At 31.3% G+C, this 19,385-nt stretch overlaps 3 protein-coding genes across 4 annotated transcripts in view; 1 reads left to right on the top strand and 2 right to left on the bottom strand.

Annotated features, from left to right (window-relative positions):
- The window catches only part of Fax (failed axon connections), a 29,522-nt gene extending 25,999 nt beyond the window's left edge, over positions 1–3,523 (top strand). Inside the window, exons 3-4 of one of the 2 annotated variants that reach the window (XM_072893019.1) lie at positions 512–649; positions 1,090–3,523. In XM_072893019.1, the coding sequence (XP_072749120.1) occupies positions 512–649; positions 1,090–1,446 (495 nt within the window). In that variant the 3' untranslated portion in view covers positions 1,447–3,523. Of the gene's footprint in view, positions 1–496; positions 650–1,089 lie in introns of both variants that reach the window. The other variant, XM_072893018.1, reaches the window with a different exon arrangement.
- A 91-nt stretch (positions 3,524–3,614) lies between these two features.
- Positions 3,615–10,952, bottom strand: LOC140666142 (uncharacterized). The gene is made up of 6 exons (XM_072893020.1): positions 9,450–10,952; positions 8,001–8,234; positions 7,062–7,223; positions 6,731–6,938; positions 6,109–6,304; positions 3,615–5,821 (listed from the first exon to the last, which is right to left on the bottom strand). Exons 2-6 carry the CDS (start codon positions 8,181–8,183, stop codon positions 5,629–5,631), a joined length of 942 nt encoding a protein of 313 aa, XP_072749121.1. The 5' UTR covers positions 8,184–8,234; positions 9,450–10,952; the 3' UTR covers positions 3,615–5,628.
- A 796-nt stretch (positions 10,953–11,748) lies between these two features.
- Sec61beta (Sec61 translocon subunit beta) lies at positions 11,749–12,979 on the bottom strand. Its single transcript, XM_072893021.1, has 3 exons — positions 12,699–12,979; positions 12,410–12,606; positions 11,749–12,123 (listed from the first exon to the last, which is right to left on the bottom strand). The coding sequence occupies exons 1-3, from the start codon at positions 12,699–12,701 to the stop codon at positions 12,036–12,038; spliced, it is 288 nt and encodes a 95-aa protein (XP_072749122.1). The 5' UTR covers positions 12,702–12,979; the 3' UTR covers positions 11,749–12,035.
- Positions 12,980–19,385: the final 6,406 nt, after the last annotated feature.

Raw genomic sequence — 19,385 nt, 5'->3', positions numbered from 1 at the left:
TTCGTGTAAATACTAATGGTAGTTTTGTCATATTTGCACATATTTCTATTTCTCTCGATATTAAAAGTGTTAGGCTTTAAGCCATATCATATCGTCGACAACTAATTTAACTATTGAGTCCTGGTCGAGGTGATATATTTTTTGTCTAGATGGAATTGTTTAATATGGAATATAAAAATGACTGTATTGAAATTTGCTCAAATTTGTCAAAGTGAAATGCAAAAGAGTTGATTAAATGTCTATTAAGATTTGCTAGTAGATGCGAAAAAATAATAACCTTTGTTTGGATTTTACTTCGACCAAGTTTCGCTGCTTACACGTTATCACAGTGTTACTTCATGCTATCCCTAGAATCATTCATAGTACTCGTTTGGAGTGCACACCGCTGCGCTTGTGGCCATAGATGTCTATGAATGTGGTAGCTGAGGTATATTATCGAGACAGGGAAACGCGAACGTAGAACAAAGCATCGTGACCATTTGTAGTGAGATGGTAGTTGGATTGGTTGCAGGGTGCGAGGAAAGTGAAGGCTCAAGGAATGGGCGTGCATAGTCCGGAGGAGGTGTCTCAGTTTGGTTGCACCGATCTCAAGGTGCTTTCGGACACGCTTGCCGACAAGCCCTTCTTCTTCGGGGACGAGCCGACTACCGTAAGTATCCGTAAACATATTATCTATTGCAACTGAGAGAGACATTTCGTATTTTGCAACACGATAATACGTTAGGCATATACATTTTGTGTAACCGATAGCAATTACTTGTAATTGCCGATATCAGAGATGAATATCCTTGAACACTCGTGTTATAAAACAGAGCTTAGTGTTATAGTGAAAAAGCTTTATTTTGAGATATTTTTTAAATTTGATCTTCAAAAAGCTTTGTTTTTTTTTTTTAATATCGAAAAATAAAATATCATATTAAATAAATAATGGCTTTTTTATTCGAACGATAATAAATTTAAAAATAATTTTAGTGAGTTATATTTAAAAAAATTAATGTTGAATTTATAAATATTTAAAAAAAATTTATATAGTTGAATCCGCCTCGACGGTTTTTATGATTCATTATTTATGTGAACGAATTTGTGCAGATGGATGTGGTAGCGTTCGCGCATCTCGCTCAAATCTTATACATCGACAAAGACACGCCCTACAGCCTGCGAGATTACATGGTAGAGAACTGTCCCAACCTGGTCGGCCATTGCTCGCGCGTCAAGGAACGATGCTTCCCGGATTGGGATGAAATCTGCTCCAGTCTGGATATGAATACGCATCTGCCGAAGCCTGAAAAGCAGGAGGAGAAGGAGGGTAAAGAAGAGGCGAAGGAGTCCAAAGAGTCTAAGGAGGAGAAAGAAGGCGACAAAGAGAAGGCTGATAAGGAGGAAAAAGAAGTTGAGAAGGACAAGGAGGTTGATGAGAACAAAGAAAAAGAGAAAGATGGCAAATAAGCGGTCTCGTTGTAGAGGGAAGTAATAAGTGATTTAAAGGCGAAGAGTGTTGGTGAATGAAAAAGAGAGAGAGAGAGAGAGAGAGAGAGAGAGAGAGAGAGAGAGAGAGAGAGAGAGAGAGAGAGAGAGAGAGAGAGAGAGAGAGAGAGAGAGAGAGAGAGAGAGAGAGAGAGAGAGAGAGAGAGAGAGAAAGAGAGGGAGAGAAAGACGGAGAGAAAGAAGAAAGAAAGAGAGAGACAGAGGAAGGTTGATGATGAGCAAGAATGTGCGTATGCGTATGCGTGGTTGCGAAAATGTAACGATGTTGGAGAGACGAGAATGGTATAGAAAGCATGAGGAGAGAAGGGAGATACCGGAAGTGAGAGATTGTATGTATGTGTAATTGTGTGAATATGTGCGTGCGTGCGTGCGTGTGTGTGTGCGCGCGCGCTATGTGAGAGAGAGAGAGAGAAAGAGAGTAAAAGAAGGAGCAAAAGAGAGTGTGCATGGGTGTGTATGTGAAAAAGAGAGGAAAAAAGCAAGAAAGAGAGATAAAGTTCTGGACTAGAGCTCTCTACTTATACGTATAGATATTAATAGACTCATAATGTTAATACTTCGTTTATATACGTTCAATACGCGTCACGCGTTATTTCACATTGACACACTCGAAACACACACGACTGGAGCGACTACTCTCTTTAACCCACGCCCTTTCTCTGCTCTGCTAAGAACAAACGAAAAACGGGGCTATCTCATAAGTCATTAGAAACGTAGGATTGCAATATACGAACTGCAATAGTCTGACGCAGCTGGGGTCTTGATCGACAGTGGCCAAATGCAATATAGCGTATGCTATAAGATACAAGTAGTTGTGGAAGAGGAAGAAGAAGAAGAAGAAGCGAGAGTTGGATCACACCGATTCTTGCCTACTTCGCTTCTCTCGATGATCCTTGCTGTGTATAGTTACCTTGCGTTCTGTGCGCAACGTAACGCAATTTTTTTCTTTTAGTCCATATGTTTTTTTATGTTTATACATATATCCGCGCATTTTTTACTTTCGCTCACCGCGTTACATGAAGTTTTTAAAAGATTTTTAATGATGTATCAATGAGAAATTATCTATTAAAATCATCTGAGGAGATACCGTTGCGTTTTATAGTCGGTTCATTGGTGATTCGCTACTTTCATTATTAATTACGATAATATTAATATTAATATACTAATATTAAAATAATAATATTAATAAGAATAACAACAATAATAATATTAATAATGATAATAAGAAAATGAAACGACGTCTTTACACGGAAACAAGTATCAGGTCATCGATTGTGACTTGAATTGCTTCTCTCGTGTTCTTTTAAACAATTTAATCGGAAGTCGAGTCACGCCAATTGACCAACTAGCAACGGATGTCCTCAGACAGCCTAATGTAGAATGCAAATGGAGTTGACAAGTCGTCGTACGTAGTTCTCGATATCCATTCTTCCGTATGGCCGCAATTCCGTTTGCATTTCAGCATCATCAAGCGCGCGTAATCAAATTTTACTTCAACGACGATACTTATTCCTATATTTTGTACGAGAATAATGGAATTCTTTTTGCAATCTTTTCGCGATGATGTATTTTAGACATGGGAGTATATACTAGAACCGCGATGAACGGTATACATATTATTATTGCTATATTATTTGTATATTATATAAATATATCTATTACGTAGACGCGCGCGAATGCAGTCGGACTTAGATCGGACGGGAGGAAGATGCCATTCGTATAGCGGAATCGTAATATTTTGTCCCCTCCTTTTCCCCTTCGTCCATCGAATCCTTGTGTTCCCTATATATTCTTATATTTTTTTTCCTTTCTCTCTTCGCGAAGAGGCACAGGTAATGTTTTGATCTCTTTTTCTTTGGTACTCAAAACACTGTGCTGCCCACGTATTTTATTGATACGATTTTTCGAACGTGTTAAGAAATGATAATGAAATTACCTTGCGTAATACAAAGTGTCTTTCACGCATCGAAAATCGACATTTGATGTATAACGGGAATTGAAGTTTTTCTACGAACAAATGTGTTAGCAGCTGCAGTAGTTTTTCTACGGCAGCTGAACATATTCCACGAAGACACGAAGATATATTACAATTTAAGTAACTTACTATATTATATTAATAACGATTATGGATCACGCATACACACACACATACACACACACACACACATACACACACACACACACACATACACATATATATACACACGCGCGTAAAGGAAAAAGTGGAAAAAAAGATTAGTGGATGATGCTGTTTATACCTATAGAACGACGCATATGTTTTCACCTGTGGTTACATATTATTATGGATTATTACGTACGTATAAATAATATAAATTAGAGAATGAAAGAAACATTTGGACAAGACCATAACGTTGCAAGCACAGTAGATATATAGGCCCACCCAATACAGTAAGATTATTATAAGAGGAATATTAATAATTATAATATGACTGCTCGTTTTATGCTCGGCGCTATACATTTCATTGTCATTATTATATCACCATTTATTAACGATATACATACGAACAAATAAAATGTGTTTATAAATATAAAGTGAACTTTACGAAATTTGCCAATGTTTATTGCGCGGTCCATTGTCCAATCTCTTCATTTAAGAGACATTATCGATATAATTTGCGTTTCATGTTACCATATTGTACGAAAGGAAAGTATACATGCAATCAATAAGTATAAATATCAGGAGAATTAATTGTTATTTATTATCTAAACTTTAAAGATTCTTACATAACAGTGAAATAGAGAGAAATAACATTTGGATCATTAATTCGTAAGGAATCCGCATTTTATTCGCATCAATTTTCATTATTTCTATATATGCTTTATAGATTTCTTTCATAATTAATTTTTTTTTTTTTAGATATCTTTCATATTTTAAGGACGTTCTATTTCGCACAGAGATATGTTTAATATTGCTACAATTCAATAATTTGATTGAAAGCCACGGGACAAGAATCGTACACGTAAATGTATCACATTTGTATTGCATCTAAATTTCTTCGCAAGCATCCTATATGATGTACTAAAAAACGGAAGAGATAGCGATTATGACGAGGTAACTGATAATTTTATTACATTCATCATTGATGTCTTTGGCGATAAATATTGCTTATTCCGTAATTAGTTGCGAGAATTAATATTATACATATAATTCTTTTTCTCATTTCAATCTCTGTTCTTTGCCAATTATTTTGTCTTAAACAAACGCATACATGAGAGTATCCAATCTTCTTCGATCGCAAACTCTACAGATTGATTTCAGAAATTATACTATTAGTTTTAAAAACTATGCAGTTTTATCCGATACATTTTACATTCGAATCTTTTTAAAATTTCGTTCCTGTAATATTTAAGACACATATTTTTCGTTAACGACAAATATGGATAGTCTAATTTAATTCGGCAAAACTACATTTTTAGAACAATATATAATATTATTCATTTATACAATTTAAGATACAATTTTTACACGACTTCTTTTAAAGTCTAGATATTACTTTAGATGTACAAATTATCATATATTGATTTCCAAGTCAATTCTGTATTAAAAACAAGTTTGAATACGTGCAATGAAATGAAATCGCTATCAAACTGCTAATGAAATCACTATTTAATGACTTGTCGTATAGGAACGATGCTTGCAAATTGGTCAACAAACTATTATTTCTTTTTACATTGGTACCCATATAATATCGCTACAAAAATAATTACTTTTTTTTCTCACATTCACCGTTCGATCCTATACAAAAAGTCGCCGGTACGATTTACGCTTCTCTCCAGAAAGGACTTTTAGTTACAAAAATAATAATACTTTGTCTTAAGCCTTTTCATCTTAAAAAGCGATCTGTTCAAATCGGTGCCCGCATATCGAATTTGTTGTGCTTGATCAAGCAGATTTGCGTACGAAATACGTCTCTTACGAAGTACCGATATCGATTTAAGAGGACATCATATTGGAAATTATATAATTCGGTCGTTGAGATAGTATTTCGCGGACAGATGGGAACCACCGAGAGCTGAAGTAAAGTACACTTAGAAGGCTGTACTGGTCGTAGCTGTAGTAGCTGTCGTAGCCGTCAATTGCACGCCGGACTCGGAATTTGAACGTCCGGCGTGTAGCTACAGCTACGTGGACGCCGCGAGGCTGATGGACGTTGATTCGGTGACAGCCGATCGCGGTTTCACATCCAAGGAGTCGTACAGGGGGAATTCGCAACAGAAGATGAACTTGAGGAAACCCGGCACTTCCACGTAAATTGCCGGTGGTATCGGTATCAGCGGCGACGTGGACTGCTTGTAGTAGCGATATTCCGCGTTACTGTAAAAGTATTAAAATCATTTTTATAATGTGCTGGGCTTCACATATAAAATAGATAAATCTATCTTTAATCGAAATTTTTCTTCTTTTAATTTCACAAAAATGATTGCCTCTTTAAATACTTTCTTATGTTTTTTTTTTTAAATTATAAGATTATATATATTAAAATTTTCATCTTAAAGTTTTTAAACAAGTTGATATCTGCAATACATATTTATTTTATTATTATACTTAGGATTGTCAACAATTATTTGTCTAGAATCGTAAAAATTATCAATGATACTCACTCCCGGTAACGTTCATCTGACGCTTTTTCCAATAATGGCATCCCCGATAGGAATAAAATAATAAACGTTGTGAAGATCGGAGAAGCGATAGCCACCCATTCCGCTCCTTCAATAACGTTTAAGGATATTATGAAGATTCCCCACCAGACAACGATTTCGCCGAAATAATTTGGATGCCGTGAGAGCCTCCAAAGTCCTAGAAACGTTAACTTGTATATTAATTGAAATAATTATATGTATAATAAGTGAGTATAGAAATTCTTTCGAGGTTTCACAGAGCGAGATATGCATTAAAGCGCATATACTTCACGTATAACAATTCTTTAATCTAAACTAAATCTTTCTTTTATTCTATTAATATTTAAAGAAATAATGCATCTCAAATTATCTGGCAAGTAGCATGGTTCACTGTGAAACTGCCGCACCCTAAAAATAATTAAGATCAAATGCAAATTTTAAAGGAATATTTTTGATAATGAATTCTTTTCAATATAATCTTTTACATTTTAATTTTAAATTTTCAATTAATTTCGTGTATATATTTTATTGTTTTTTTTTTATGTTTTATCCAATTTTTCCAATACTATGTAAAATTATAAAATTAGAGACTAATCTCCCTCACCATCGTTACACCATTTGCCATTATTTACTGGATCCTGTTTGAAGGCGAATTTTTGCAGATCGGCGTAGGTTTCGGCCAGTAAACCAATTAGAAAGAGACCCGTACCGGCACTGTCAAGTGTCGTCATTGTCTTTGGAGCTGGCGGTATTTTGTGACGTGGAGAATTGATTATTATCACAGGCAGACTGACAACGTACACCCACACAGCCTGTAAACACCATCGATGCCTTATATAATATCATCTTTAAGCGTAGGAAAATAGAGCGGTCGCAAAAGGTTTTGCATAATATTTTGCATAATATTGCAGGAAATATTACGTGAATTATTTCACCTGAAATGTCCAGAATACGGCGAAACGGATCACGTTGCTACGACGGTCGTCGAATCTTTTGTCACGACCAATCTTGATTATTCTATATAAGAGATATCCGGAAAGCCGCACACCCCACAGGCACACAAACACAGTTACCATAACTTGTCGGCTGTCGTACGTCTACATGAGAGAGAAATACAAGATATTATTTTATTAATGGATTTTCGCACACTTAACAACCAGATGTGTTAAAATAAAACGCGAGCGTTGTAAAAAAAATATGTAGATAGGTCATCCGATAAATATTAAATATATCTTATCATTTTATTTATAACATCGGCTTTTCATCGAGGACAAAATCGTTTATGATAATATCTACAATATATTTCCCATAGATGTTCAGGATGTGAGTTTGTTCGAAAAAAATCGGTCTATATAATTTACAAATGTAAATCCGACTTGTAAATATATCTATATTTTTTGCAGTTATAACTATTATTAAATATTTATATTATTAGTTTATGTTACAATAAAAGAATAATGTTAATATAAATTTTTAATCAAACACTAATTAATGCAACAATACGTGATAGCATCTTCATCTAATTCGTAATCCACCTATTTTTTTTCGTAATGTTAAATTTTTTCAGAGATTCTCGATGTCGAGAGCTTTTTCTCTGTGGTAAAAAATTGAAAGGAGAGAATATCCGGTTTAGTCTATACAGTAGTTTAGCAGAGGGCCACCTGGTACGCGTCAACCATATATTTGCCCCGTTCATTATGATCGTCATCGTATAACTTGTCAGTTTGTTCGCGCTTCCGTAAATATCCGGTGTATTTTAATATCATTTGATTCAGCCGACCCGGATTTTATTTATCGTACGTGCGAGCTCGCATATGCGTCGCACGTGCACGAAAGAACAGTGAGAGGTGCCAGTTCTAGTGTTAGAGATGTACCTTGCCCACTTGTCCGAGAAAGAAAGTGAGGAGGGCGAGGATGATGAAGTTGGTGCCGCCGGCAAAGTCTGTCAATTTATCCAACTGAAAGGTGGCCGCGATCGTGAAGAAAATCAGCTGCATACCGACGGTCACGATCGCACTCACGGCGAGATGGTCCTCGTCCAAAATGTCGACCGCCATACCGTGTCCTCGACAACGTGTCAATCACCGCCGGACAAATTATCTCAGATCCTAAAATATGCGAGTTTATTATCTGCACCGATATCAATTGATTGTCTCGCGTCTCTTTTTATTCACGTTTGATCTTTATTTTAATTAAATTTAATTTAACAATCTTTAATTTAATTTATCAATTTCATTTTTTATTTTAATTATACATGTACATTGTGTTTTCGCATAAAACTTATAAATATCTCTCGATCAAAGGAAAATGCTAAAATATAGAATAAAATTTTAAACTACGATTTAAAACTAAAAAAAAAAGTATGCTTGCGGTTATTAAAAGAAAATAAAAATACAAAATATCGACAAATAATTAAATTTAGTTGTGTTAATTAAATATTTCTTTCCTTCATCCGTATTACAGGCAGGCTTATAATCTACAAAGAAACAATGACTCACTAATCTAGGTTTAATCCGGATTATTATCCGGATATGGATCAGATACTTTACAATTCCATTTCGATTAATCTTGTGACTATCCGTATTAAGTTGTTACAATTATGTATATGCATATACAAGAAAAATATTAATTTAGTTTCCTTATATAACGTTAATGTTTTAGAAATCAAAAGGGAAGAAAAAGCTTATATCTCTACTTTACTATATAAATCAGGCGTATATATTTTTAAACATAATTTGTGCATAGGTTTATGAAAATGCAAATAAAATTGGCATTGAAAAAGTAAACATTCATACAGCATTTGATCTTCTTTTTTGGCAAATTAACAAGTTACGTGCTCCAGATAAACAAAACGTTCGTATATCGAACGTGTAGTTATATTACGCTTTCCGCAATGCGGAAAACGTTAACGGATTGCGTTGAGGATGTATCCATAAATAATACCAGGATATTTTTTAAAAAAAATTTTACTAAGAAATTTATAATATTCTCTGTACACATCTTTCTTGGCAGCAATATTTTGAATAATATTTGAGAACATTCCAGCGTCTATAAATTTAAAATTACCTTGAAAGCTGTTCTCTTACGAAACGATTTAGGATAGATCTACATCCAAGAGAGCACAGAGAGATCTCCGTGCATAATTTTATCAGCGAAATACTTAAACAAATCAAAAGAGAGACTTTATCTTTAATTCTAAACAATTGCACAATTAATAATAACGTTATCAATATTGCACGTCTTCCTAGGTTCTTAGGACGACGAGTGATTTTTAATACGACTCGATTTTCGAAAATTCAAACAAGAAGGACACGGAGAGTTACCTCTCTCGAGGAGAGCCGCATCTCGCGATGGTTTTCCAGCGGGACGCGCGTGTTGCCGCCCCGACGCTTCGTTCCGCTTGGGCGGCAAGCGACCAACAGGAAGTTCGATGTCACCGCGCGTCTAAAACGAGGCGCGCACTCCCGCACGACGATATCACGTGTGAGTCCGCGGTTCGGAGTTCGGAGATGCTCGAACATCCCCCCCGCGAACACATCGGGACACCTCTCCGCCCCTTCGTCCCCTTCGTCGTGGACGGAATCGCCCCTGTAGATACCTTTCCCTTCCTCTCGGTCTCGCGGTGCGCGCTCCTCCAGCGCGCACGCTTCCTCCGCGGAACTTGCAGGTCGAAAGACACCTCTGACATCATCCTGGGATACCTGCACTAGACACGGGTTAAGCAGACTGTAGTCTTAGATTCGTTTCTTTTAATTAATTAAAATTATTTGAATATAATTGATTTTTTATATGTATCATGATTTGTTTTAAACGTCTATAAATGTCTTATATATTATATTTTTTTAAATATCAGATATTCTTCTGTCATATAATCTTGCCTCTCTCCTCTTTTAATGATTTATTTGCTTTTAATAGAGAGACTTGTATGTACGCTGCTAGATATATGTTCTCTGTATTATTAAGAAGTTTAGCCAAGGGCGCCTGAGCACTTTGAAACGGCTCTGCCATCAGCCCCCTTCTTTCTAGCATCCCTGCCACCAACCCTGTTCTCGTAATATGTTTCTCTCTGCGTCCTTCACCCCATTTCCTTTCTTGATTCGCACTATGTCTGTTTCTCTCCTTTCGTTCTGTTTTATCACGTATCTCTATTCATTTTATTTATTTTTTGTTGTTCATCTCTTTATTCAAATTTGTAATGTACACACACAAAAAATTAAATCTGATATGAATGAAATGATATAGCTTCCTTTATATTAAAGAGACATGTGATTGATCAATTTCTCTCTGTGCATATTATTTTCTCATGCTGATTATATAAAAAATAATCTGAATAGATTTTATCTTTTTAATCGCAGTGCAGAGAATGTTTCTTTCTCTCTTTTCCCTTCTAATTAATTTTTTTAATTTTTTCTTATTTTTCGTTATATCTTGCCGCCTTCCTCACATCCTAATTTCTATTATTTCTATTCTATACTTGTTTGCAATTTCTCAATCTCGGTATCGCTTGTTTGTCCAATTCTGGTATGATACATGTTTTTCTAAATGATCTTTTTTACTGTATTTTTTTATTGCGATTATCTGCCTGTCTTGTTCGGGAGTGTCGCAATGCAATTCGGTCCATCGAGCCAAAAATCAATATTAGATGCGCCGGCGCTTCGCTGAAAATGTCTGGCGAAGGATATAATGCAGAAACATTTTTAGTAATAATGGACGTAAGAGCATCGATTATATATGTATATATATATTCATGGATTACACTTGTGTACAAAGAAATTAAGAATTTAGGATATAATAAATATCTATCAGTGAACATGTAATTCGAATATAAGAAATCTTGATAAGAAAACCTACATCAAATTACCACATGTTTATAACATGTATTTTATCTCCTTTATATATATATATATAGATTATTTAAATGATTTTCTTTAGAGAACCTAAAAAAGTTAATTTAAATTTAATTTGTTCAAAATCAATTTTTACGATATTGTCTCTTCCTTAAAAAAATATAAATAAATATGAATAAATTTAGAAAATTATTTCTCAACTGATACTCAACAGTATTTTCGCGGAAAAAGACAATTGTTTTAAAAAATAAAATTAAAACACAAAGGATATATTTACAAACTAGAAAAAATAATTTTTAATATTAAAAAAAAGATAAAGATATATACAGGATAATATTTTTTTAAGAAATATTTGCTCTTTCCAATGCAAAAACCAAGTGTTTCTGAATAACACAAGTAAAAGAATAACTATATTAGTTTAATGACAAATTGAAGCAATTAAAAGAACAAAATTTGATTAATAACTGTTTTTGTCACATAGACATTATTTAAATTTTATTTTGTACTTTGAGTTTCTTTGATTACCTGAACTTGAATATTCCAGGAATTATATATGCAGCAAATATTCATTATTGAACTCAAATATTGGAAAAGATTGCTATTTGACCAGAAGATTTAATGGAACAAAACTTTATATGGCAAAAAACATAAAAATATCATTTCAGATTAAACTGACTTATATCATTAAATTAAAAAGGATAAAAATAAACTATATTTGTAATATTACATATATATATATTGTTATATCCTTAATATTACAAATGCAAACTAAATACTTTCACACTTTTTACACAATACATATTATTCATTGATTTATGTAAAAAAAGACTCCACTCTCTTAATCTTATTATTCCATAGTTTGAGTACATTTTCATCATATATAACAATAATGATGTCTGTAGCATTACAATGAATTTTATGATAATTTTTTTAATGATGTATTATATATATTCACCTTTTCTTGATAACATATAAAAATCTGCATATTATGCTCAAGATGTTAATTTATTTTGCACAGTCCATCGCTTGACTTTTTCCAATCTTACTAGATTGTACTTAATTCTAATTTCGAGTGTACTTGCCCCAAATGTGAAGCATAAATACAGATGCAATGAACAAAAGTGACATTACAAGTACCGGTACAGGACCTCTGCAACACAGAATAATTTTAACATTTAATAAAGTATCAAACATATGGAAATTATATAGAAATAAATCAATTATAAAAAATATAGTTATTATTAATACGTAACTAAAAAGAGATAATTAAAAAATGTTTTGTATAAATATATAAAATATATCTTTCTATCATTTTTTACAATAGATAGTAAAAATACATTAACAAGTAAAATGTACATTATAGATTCTTTAGTATTCAATGCACATATGGAATACACTATCGCAACAACCTATGAAACTTTTAATAAACTTCTTACACTTTGATACCAGGTGAATCGTCTGTATAGAATCTCCACATGCCACCGGAACTTGTGCCTGTATTTCTATTCCTAGCCGAAGAGGTCACAGTAGTTTTCCTTTGCCTAACAGTACCACTACCACCTGTTCTTGGTGCTATGGCTTTACTGGGCGATCGTCCAGCCGAGCCGACGGAAGTAGCACTAGGTGCAGCAGGCTTTTGAGAAGAAAAGAAAAGGAGATAAAGATATTACAAACAGATATTACTTTAGAAATATCGTACACTTTCGTTCGAAACATTATGCTCACCATTGTTTATGTGCTTTTGTCGCAAACAGTCCAAGGAAAGAACCTCTTCTTTTCGTTTCTTCAATTCCAGTTACGCAGGCCTTTGGTGCAAAATGTATCAAATACCTCTGGAGCTTGTTCTGATCTTCACTCGTAATTTGTAAACATGCAAATAAGACGCTCAACGGACAAATGGCCATTCACAGCTTGCGACGTGTGACAAACAGCAGACGATTCCAACGCAAGCTGGTGATGCGACCGGGAGAGTAGGAGGCAACGTGTCATATGTATCTATCCACGTGGTATGTGGAGACACGTCATCATACGTTACGGTTACGCGTCCACAAGTGTATTCCACAGTTGTGTTTTAAGCTCGAACTATGGTCCGATTGGCTGTTGAGCGTTCAGTCAAACTGGACAAAATGTCACTTTTTATTTTCCTACATAAATTATTCAATAAACACAAGATATTTGACGAACTGAATTACTTGCAATATATATTATTTTCTAATAATAATAAGGATAAAGGACAAAGATACACGTCGGCGCAAATAATCGGAATGACAATTGCGTAACTTTTTATCGCGTGGCAAACGACAAGAGACAAAAGAGATAGAGAGAAATATCCGTCTACCTAAATTCTCGAAAAAAATCACATGATTTCATTGAGGATCTTTCTCTCTCTAGAAAAACATAGACTTCTACGCATTCACGTTATTTTTTATCCGATTATATTCTAATTTTTATGCATTATATAAAGAATACATATTCGATATAATTTGACGCAATTTTTATACATTTATTATATATTTTTATATATTTATATATTTTATATATTTATATATTTTTATATATTCGATATACTTGAGGCGAAAACATAACGTGTATGTGTAATTTTTCTACAAAATCATATCAGAGAGAAGCCTCAGAAGTGCCACGCTGCCGTTTTTCATACGACGCTTTTTCCTTGCAGTACGCTAACGCCAACTGAATCCATTTTAGAACGGGCAAAACTACGTGGTCAGATCCATTTTTCGATGCCGCGGTAAAACAACCGCTTGGTTCATGTCTGTGCTAAAAATCCATACATAATAGTAGATTTGAAAAGTACAGAAATATTATATTTTTTTTAACATATATTTAATTACATATTATTTTAGCTGCACTTAATCTTTTTTCATCTTAACATATGTTATAGATAACAATAGATATATGTACTATTAGAGAAATTATTAAAATTATATTTTATATATTATATATATATATATATATATATATATATATATATATATATATATAAAATTATATGCATATATAAACACATAAGAATATTATTTAACACATAAAGAATACATATTCGATATACTTTGACGCGATTTTTATATATTTATTATATATTTTTATATATTTATATATTTATATATTTTATATATTTATATATTTTTATATATTCGATATACTTGAGACGAAAACACATAACGTGTATGTGTAATTTTTCTACAAAATCATATAAAGAATATTATTTAATACGATAAATTTCTAAAATACAGTATATATATGTACAATTAATTGTACTTTATTGTTAGAAGATTTCTATTTTTCACAAATAATTGTTAATACCATTGACATAATATTCATAACGTATTTGTTCATTATAATAAATGTAACAAGCAAATAGAATCATTGTGGAATTTCATACCCTATAATAAGTTATAAGAACGTTTTAGTTAAAATACTTTACGCATTAAATTTCGTAATCGCGTAATACGCTTTAAAAGCGCGTTAAATGTATTTAATAATAACATCATTTTACAATTAATTATGAAATTTTACATACATTTTAGAATCACTTTATATATATATATTTTAACGCGTCAAATTGTATCACATAGTATAATGCGTATTTGTCAGCGCATGCGCGAGAGAGAAAGAATACACTCTCTCTTCTTCTTGACGACAAGCGTTCCGTAGTAAAAGAGGAAAGACTACCGCGTACGGCGTACGTGATTCGTGACTCATGACAGCTGTGCGCCATTCATCCGAGTTTGGCGTACGATGAGCACGTGTTTTTACTTCGGCGCCTCTGCCTCTTTCTTTTTTGAAGATTATAAATAATTTATAAAAACGAGATAATCGCCATATAATATTTTATCTTAAAAATTCTTTTTTATTATTAATAAAAAAGGTTGATCGAATCAATTTCTATATAACAACTGATCGTGATTTGAAAATAAAAAAAAATTACTCATCAGAATTAATTAATCAAGAGCGTTGTTAAAATAGAGACTTTTATACAACTTTATATATATATATATATATATATATATATATATATATATAAATAATTTATATATATATATATAAATATATATTAATAATTTTATTTTATTTTATTTTATTTAATTATTATAATATTATTCATCAGTTTAACACGTTTAAATCACCAATTTGGTTTATAACAATTTTAACAACAAAATATGTTTGATACACTAATTTCAGGAAAAGAAACTTTATTAATTGCTGCTAATCAATGCCAATTATTGCAGTTATCATACTTGTGCGCGATTAGTAATACGCGTCATCTAACATTATCGAAAGTTCGTCTTTCTGACTTTTATTAATAAAACAATATGTATAAAGATCGGTAATGCTGTCCACGATCAGTTATACATCTTATAGAAAACATAATTTTAAAGTTATCGTAACTTTCGCGATACAATAAAAATTATTTGAATTATGATGTGTATCATTTTAATCAAACTTCTACTTTGCAATTTATTAGTTTAAATGTAATTTTAATGGATTAACATTCTTGTGTTTAAAATATGAGAAATGATATAATATGTGAGATTATATAGTGCATATTTAAACAAATGTAGAGATATGTTTCCCATATATTGCGCATTAACAATTATATATACATTAGAAATTAAGAAAACACAACCATGAATGATATTCTCTCTCTCTCTCTCTCTCTCTCTCTCTCTCTCTCTCTCTCTCTCTCTCTCTTTCTTTTTTCAAAAACAAGAAATTTATTTTATGATATTTAATTTCATAAATACTTGTATTACTAATAAAAAAGTTGATGCGAGACGCTTTCTGTAACAACTAATAGTGATTCGAAAAGAAAAGGAAAATTACTTATCAAAATTAATTAACCGAAATCATTGTTGCAAGAGACTCATATATAAGTATATTTATAATATAATTTTATTTTATTTAATTACTGTAATTTTATACATCTATTGACTCGTTTAATTCATTCATTTGTCGCTTTGAATTTACAATTTTAATAGCAGGACGTTTGATATATTAAATTTAAAAAATGAAACTTTATTAATTACTGTTAATTAATGCCGATTATGCAATTGACATATACTCGTACGCGATTAGTAATACGTGTCTTCTAATATCCTCGAAAGTTTAGTACTTATTAATAAAATATTTTACATAAATATGAGCAATGTACTTTAAGAGCGGTAATGTAATTTAAAACGCTCGAAAATTCGCTTCTGAATGAATAGGAAAACATAATCCGCAAAGAAGGTATCGCTAAAATCCGCGGGAAGAACGATACCTTCTTTGCGGATTATGTTTTCCTATTCATTCAGAAGCGAATTTTCGAGCATTTTAAAATACATTACCGCTCTTAAAGTACATTGCTCATATTTATGTAAAATATTTTATTAATAAAAACTATACTTTCGAGGATATTAGAAGACACATATTACTAATCGCGTACGAGTATATGTCAATTGCATAATCGGCATTAATTAACAGTAATTAATAAAGTTTCTTTTCCCGAAATTAATATATCAATCGTCCTGCTCTTAAAATTGTAAATTCAAAGCAACAAATAAATGAATTAAATGAGTCAACTGATGAATAGAATTACAGTAATTAAATAAAGTAAAATTATATTATAATTATGTATTCATATAAAAGTCTCTTGCAACAATGATCTCGGTTAATTAATTTTGATAAGTAATTTTCCTTTTCTTTTTAAATCAATATTAGTTGTTACAGAAAGTGTCTCGCATCAACTTTTTTATTAATAATACAAGAGATTATAAGATTAAATATTATAAAATAAATTGCTTGTTTCTAAAAAAAAAAAAAAGAGAGAGAGAGAGAGAGAGAGAGAGAGAGAGAGAGAGAGAGAGAGAGAGAGAGAGAGAGAGAATATCATTCATGGTTGTGTTTTCTTAATTTCTAATGTATATATAATTGTTAATGCGCAATATATGGGAAACATATCTCTACATTTGTTTAAATATGCACTATATAATCTCACATATTATATCATTTCTCATATTTTAAACACAAGAATGTTAATCCATTAAAATTACATTTAAACTAATAAATTGCAAAGTAGAAGTTTGATTAAAATGATACACATCATAATTCAAATAATTTTTATTGTATCGCGAAAGTTACGATAACTTTAAAATTATGTTTTCTATAAGATGTATAACTGATCGTGGACAGCATTACCGATCTTTATACATATTGTTTTATTAATAAAAGTCAGAAAGACGAACTTTCGAGAATGTTAAATGACACATATTAATAATCGCGCACAAGTATGCCAACTGCTTAATTGGCGTTAAGTAGCAGCAATTAATAAAGTTTCTTTTCCTGAAATTAGTGTATCAAACATATTTTGTTGTTAAAATTGTTATAAACCAAATTGGTGATTTAAACGTGTTAAACTGATGAATAATATTATAATAATTAAATAAAATAAAATTATTAATATGTATTTATATATATATATATATATATATATATATATATATATATATATATATATAAAGTTACTATAGAAGTATATAATATGTTGGATTATATGTTTCATATTTAAATAAATGTAGAGATATGTTTCTTATATTCATATTTAGCCTTAACAATTATAAATATAACAATAAAAATTGAGAAAACACAACGATGAATTATATTCTCTATTAATCTCTTTCTCTCTCTCTCTCTCTCTCTATCTCTTTTTTTTTAGAAACAGGCAATTTATTTTATAATATTTAATATTATAATTTCTTGTATTATTAATAAAAAAGTTGATGTGAGACACTTTCTGTAACAACTAATATTGATTTAAAAAGAAAAGAAAAATTACTTATCAAAATTAATTAACCGAGATCATTGTTGCAAGAGACTCTTATATAAGTATATTTATAATATAATTTTATTTTATTTAATTACTGTAATTTTATACATCTATTGACTCGTTTAATTCATCTATTTGTCGCTTTGAACTTACAATTTTAAGAGCAGGACGTTTGATATATTAATTTGGGGAAAAGAAACTTTATTAATTATTGTTAATTAATGCCGATTATGCAATTGACATACTCGTGCACGATTAGTAATACGTGTCTTCAAATATCCTCGAAAGTTCAATTTTTATTAATAAAATATTTTACATAAATATGAGCAATGTACTTTAAGAGCGGTAATGTATTTTAAAACGCTCGAAAATTCGTTTCTGAATGAATAGGAAAACATAATCCGCAAAGAAGGTATCGTTCTTCCCGCGGATTTTAGCGATAACTTCTTTGCGAAATATGTTTTCCTATTCATTCAGAAGCGAATTTTCGAGCGTTTTAAAATACATTACCGCTCGTGAAGTACATTGTCGATATTTATATAACATCTTTTATTAATAAAAATCGAACTTTCGAGAAGATCAGAAGATACATATTATTAATTGCGTACGAGTATGTCAATTGCATAATCGGCATTAATTAACAGTAATTAATAAAGTTTCTTTTCCCGAAATTAATATATCAATCGTCCTGCTCTTAAAATTGTAAATTCAAAGCGACAAATAGATGAATTAAATGAGTAAACTAATGAATAAAATTACAATAATTAAATAAAATAAAATTATATTACAATTATGTATTCATATATTATATAAGAGTCTCTTGCAACAATGATCTCGGTTAATTAATTTTGATAAGTAATTTTCCTTTTCTTTTTAAATCAATATTAGTTGTTACAGAAAGTGTCTCGCATCAACTTTTTTATTAATAATACAAGAAATTATAAGATTAAATAATATAAAATAATTTGCTTGTTTCTAAAAGAAAGAGAGAGAAAGAGAGAGAGAGAGAGAGAGAGAGAGAGAGAGAGAGAGAGAGAGAGAGAGAAAGAGAGAGAGAGATTAAGAGAGAATATAATTCATCGTTGTGTTTTCTCAATTTCTAATGTATATATAATTGTTAATGTGAAATATATGGGAAACATATCTCTAAATTTGTTTAAATATAAACCATATAATCCCACATATTATATCATCTTTCATATTTTAATCACAAGAATGTTAATCCATTAAAATTACATTTAAACTAAAAAATGCAAAGTAGAAGTTTGATTAAAATGATACACATCATAATTCAAATAATTTTTATTTTATCGCGAAAGTTACGATAACTTTAAAATTATGTTTTCAATAAGACGTATAACTGATCGTGGACAGCATTACCGATTTTTATACATATTGTTTTATTAATAAAAATCAGAAAGACGAACTTTCGAGAATGTTAAATGACACATATTAATAATCGCGCACAAGTATGCCAACTGCTTAATTGGCGTTAAGTAGCAGCAATTAATAAAGTTTTCCTTTTTCCCGAAATTAGTGTCAAACATATTCTGTTGTTAAAATAAACTTAATGGATGTATTAAACG

The sequence above is a fragment of the Anoplolepis gracilipes genome, chromosome 5 (assembly GCF_047496725.1).
Source record: "Anoplolepis gracilipes chromosome 5, ASM4749672v1, whole genome shotgun sequence".
In the NCBI taxonomy this organism is placed as follows: domain Eukaryota; kingdom Metazoa; phylum Arthropoda; class Insecta; order Hymenoptera; family Formicidae; genus Anoplolepis; species Anoplolepis gracilipes.
Note: the sequence above shows the minus strand (reverse complement) of the source record. Positions and strands in the feature narration are given on the sequence as shown.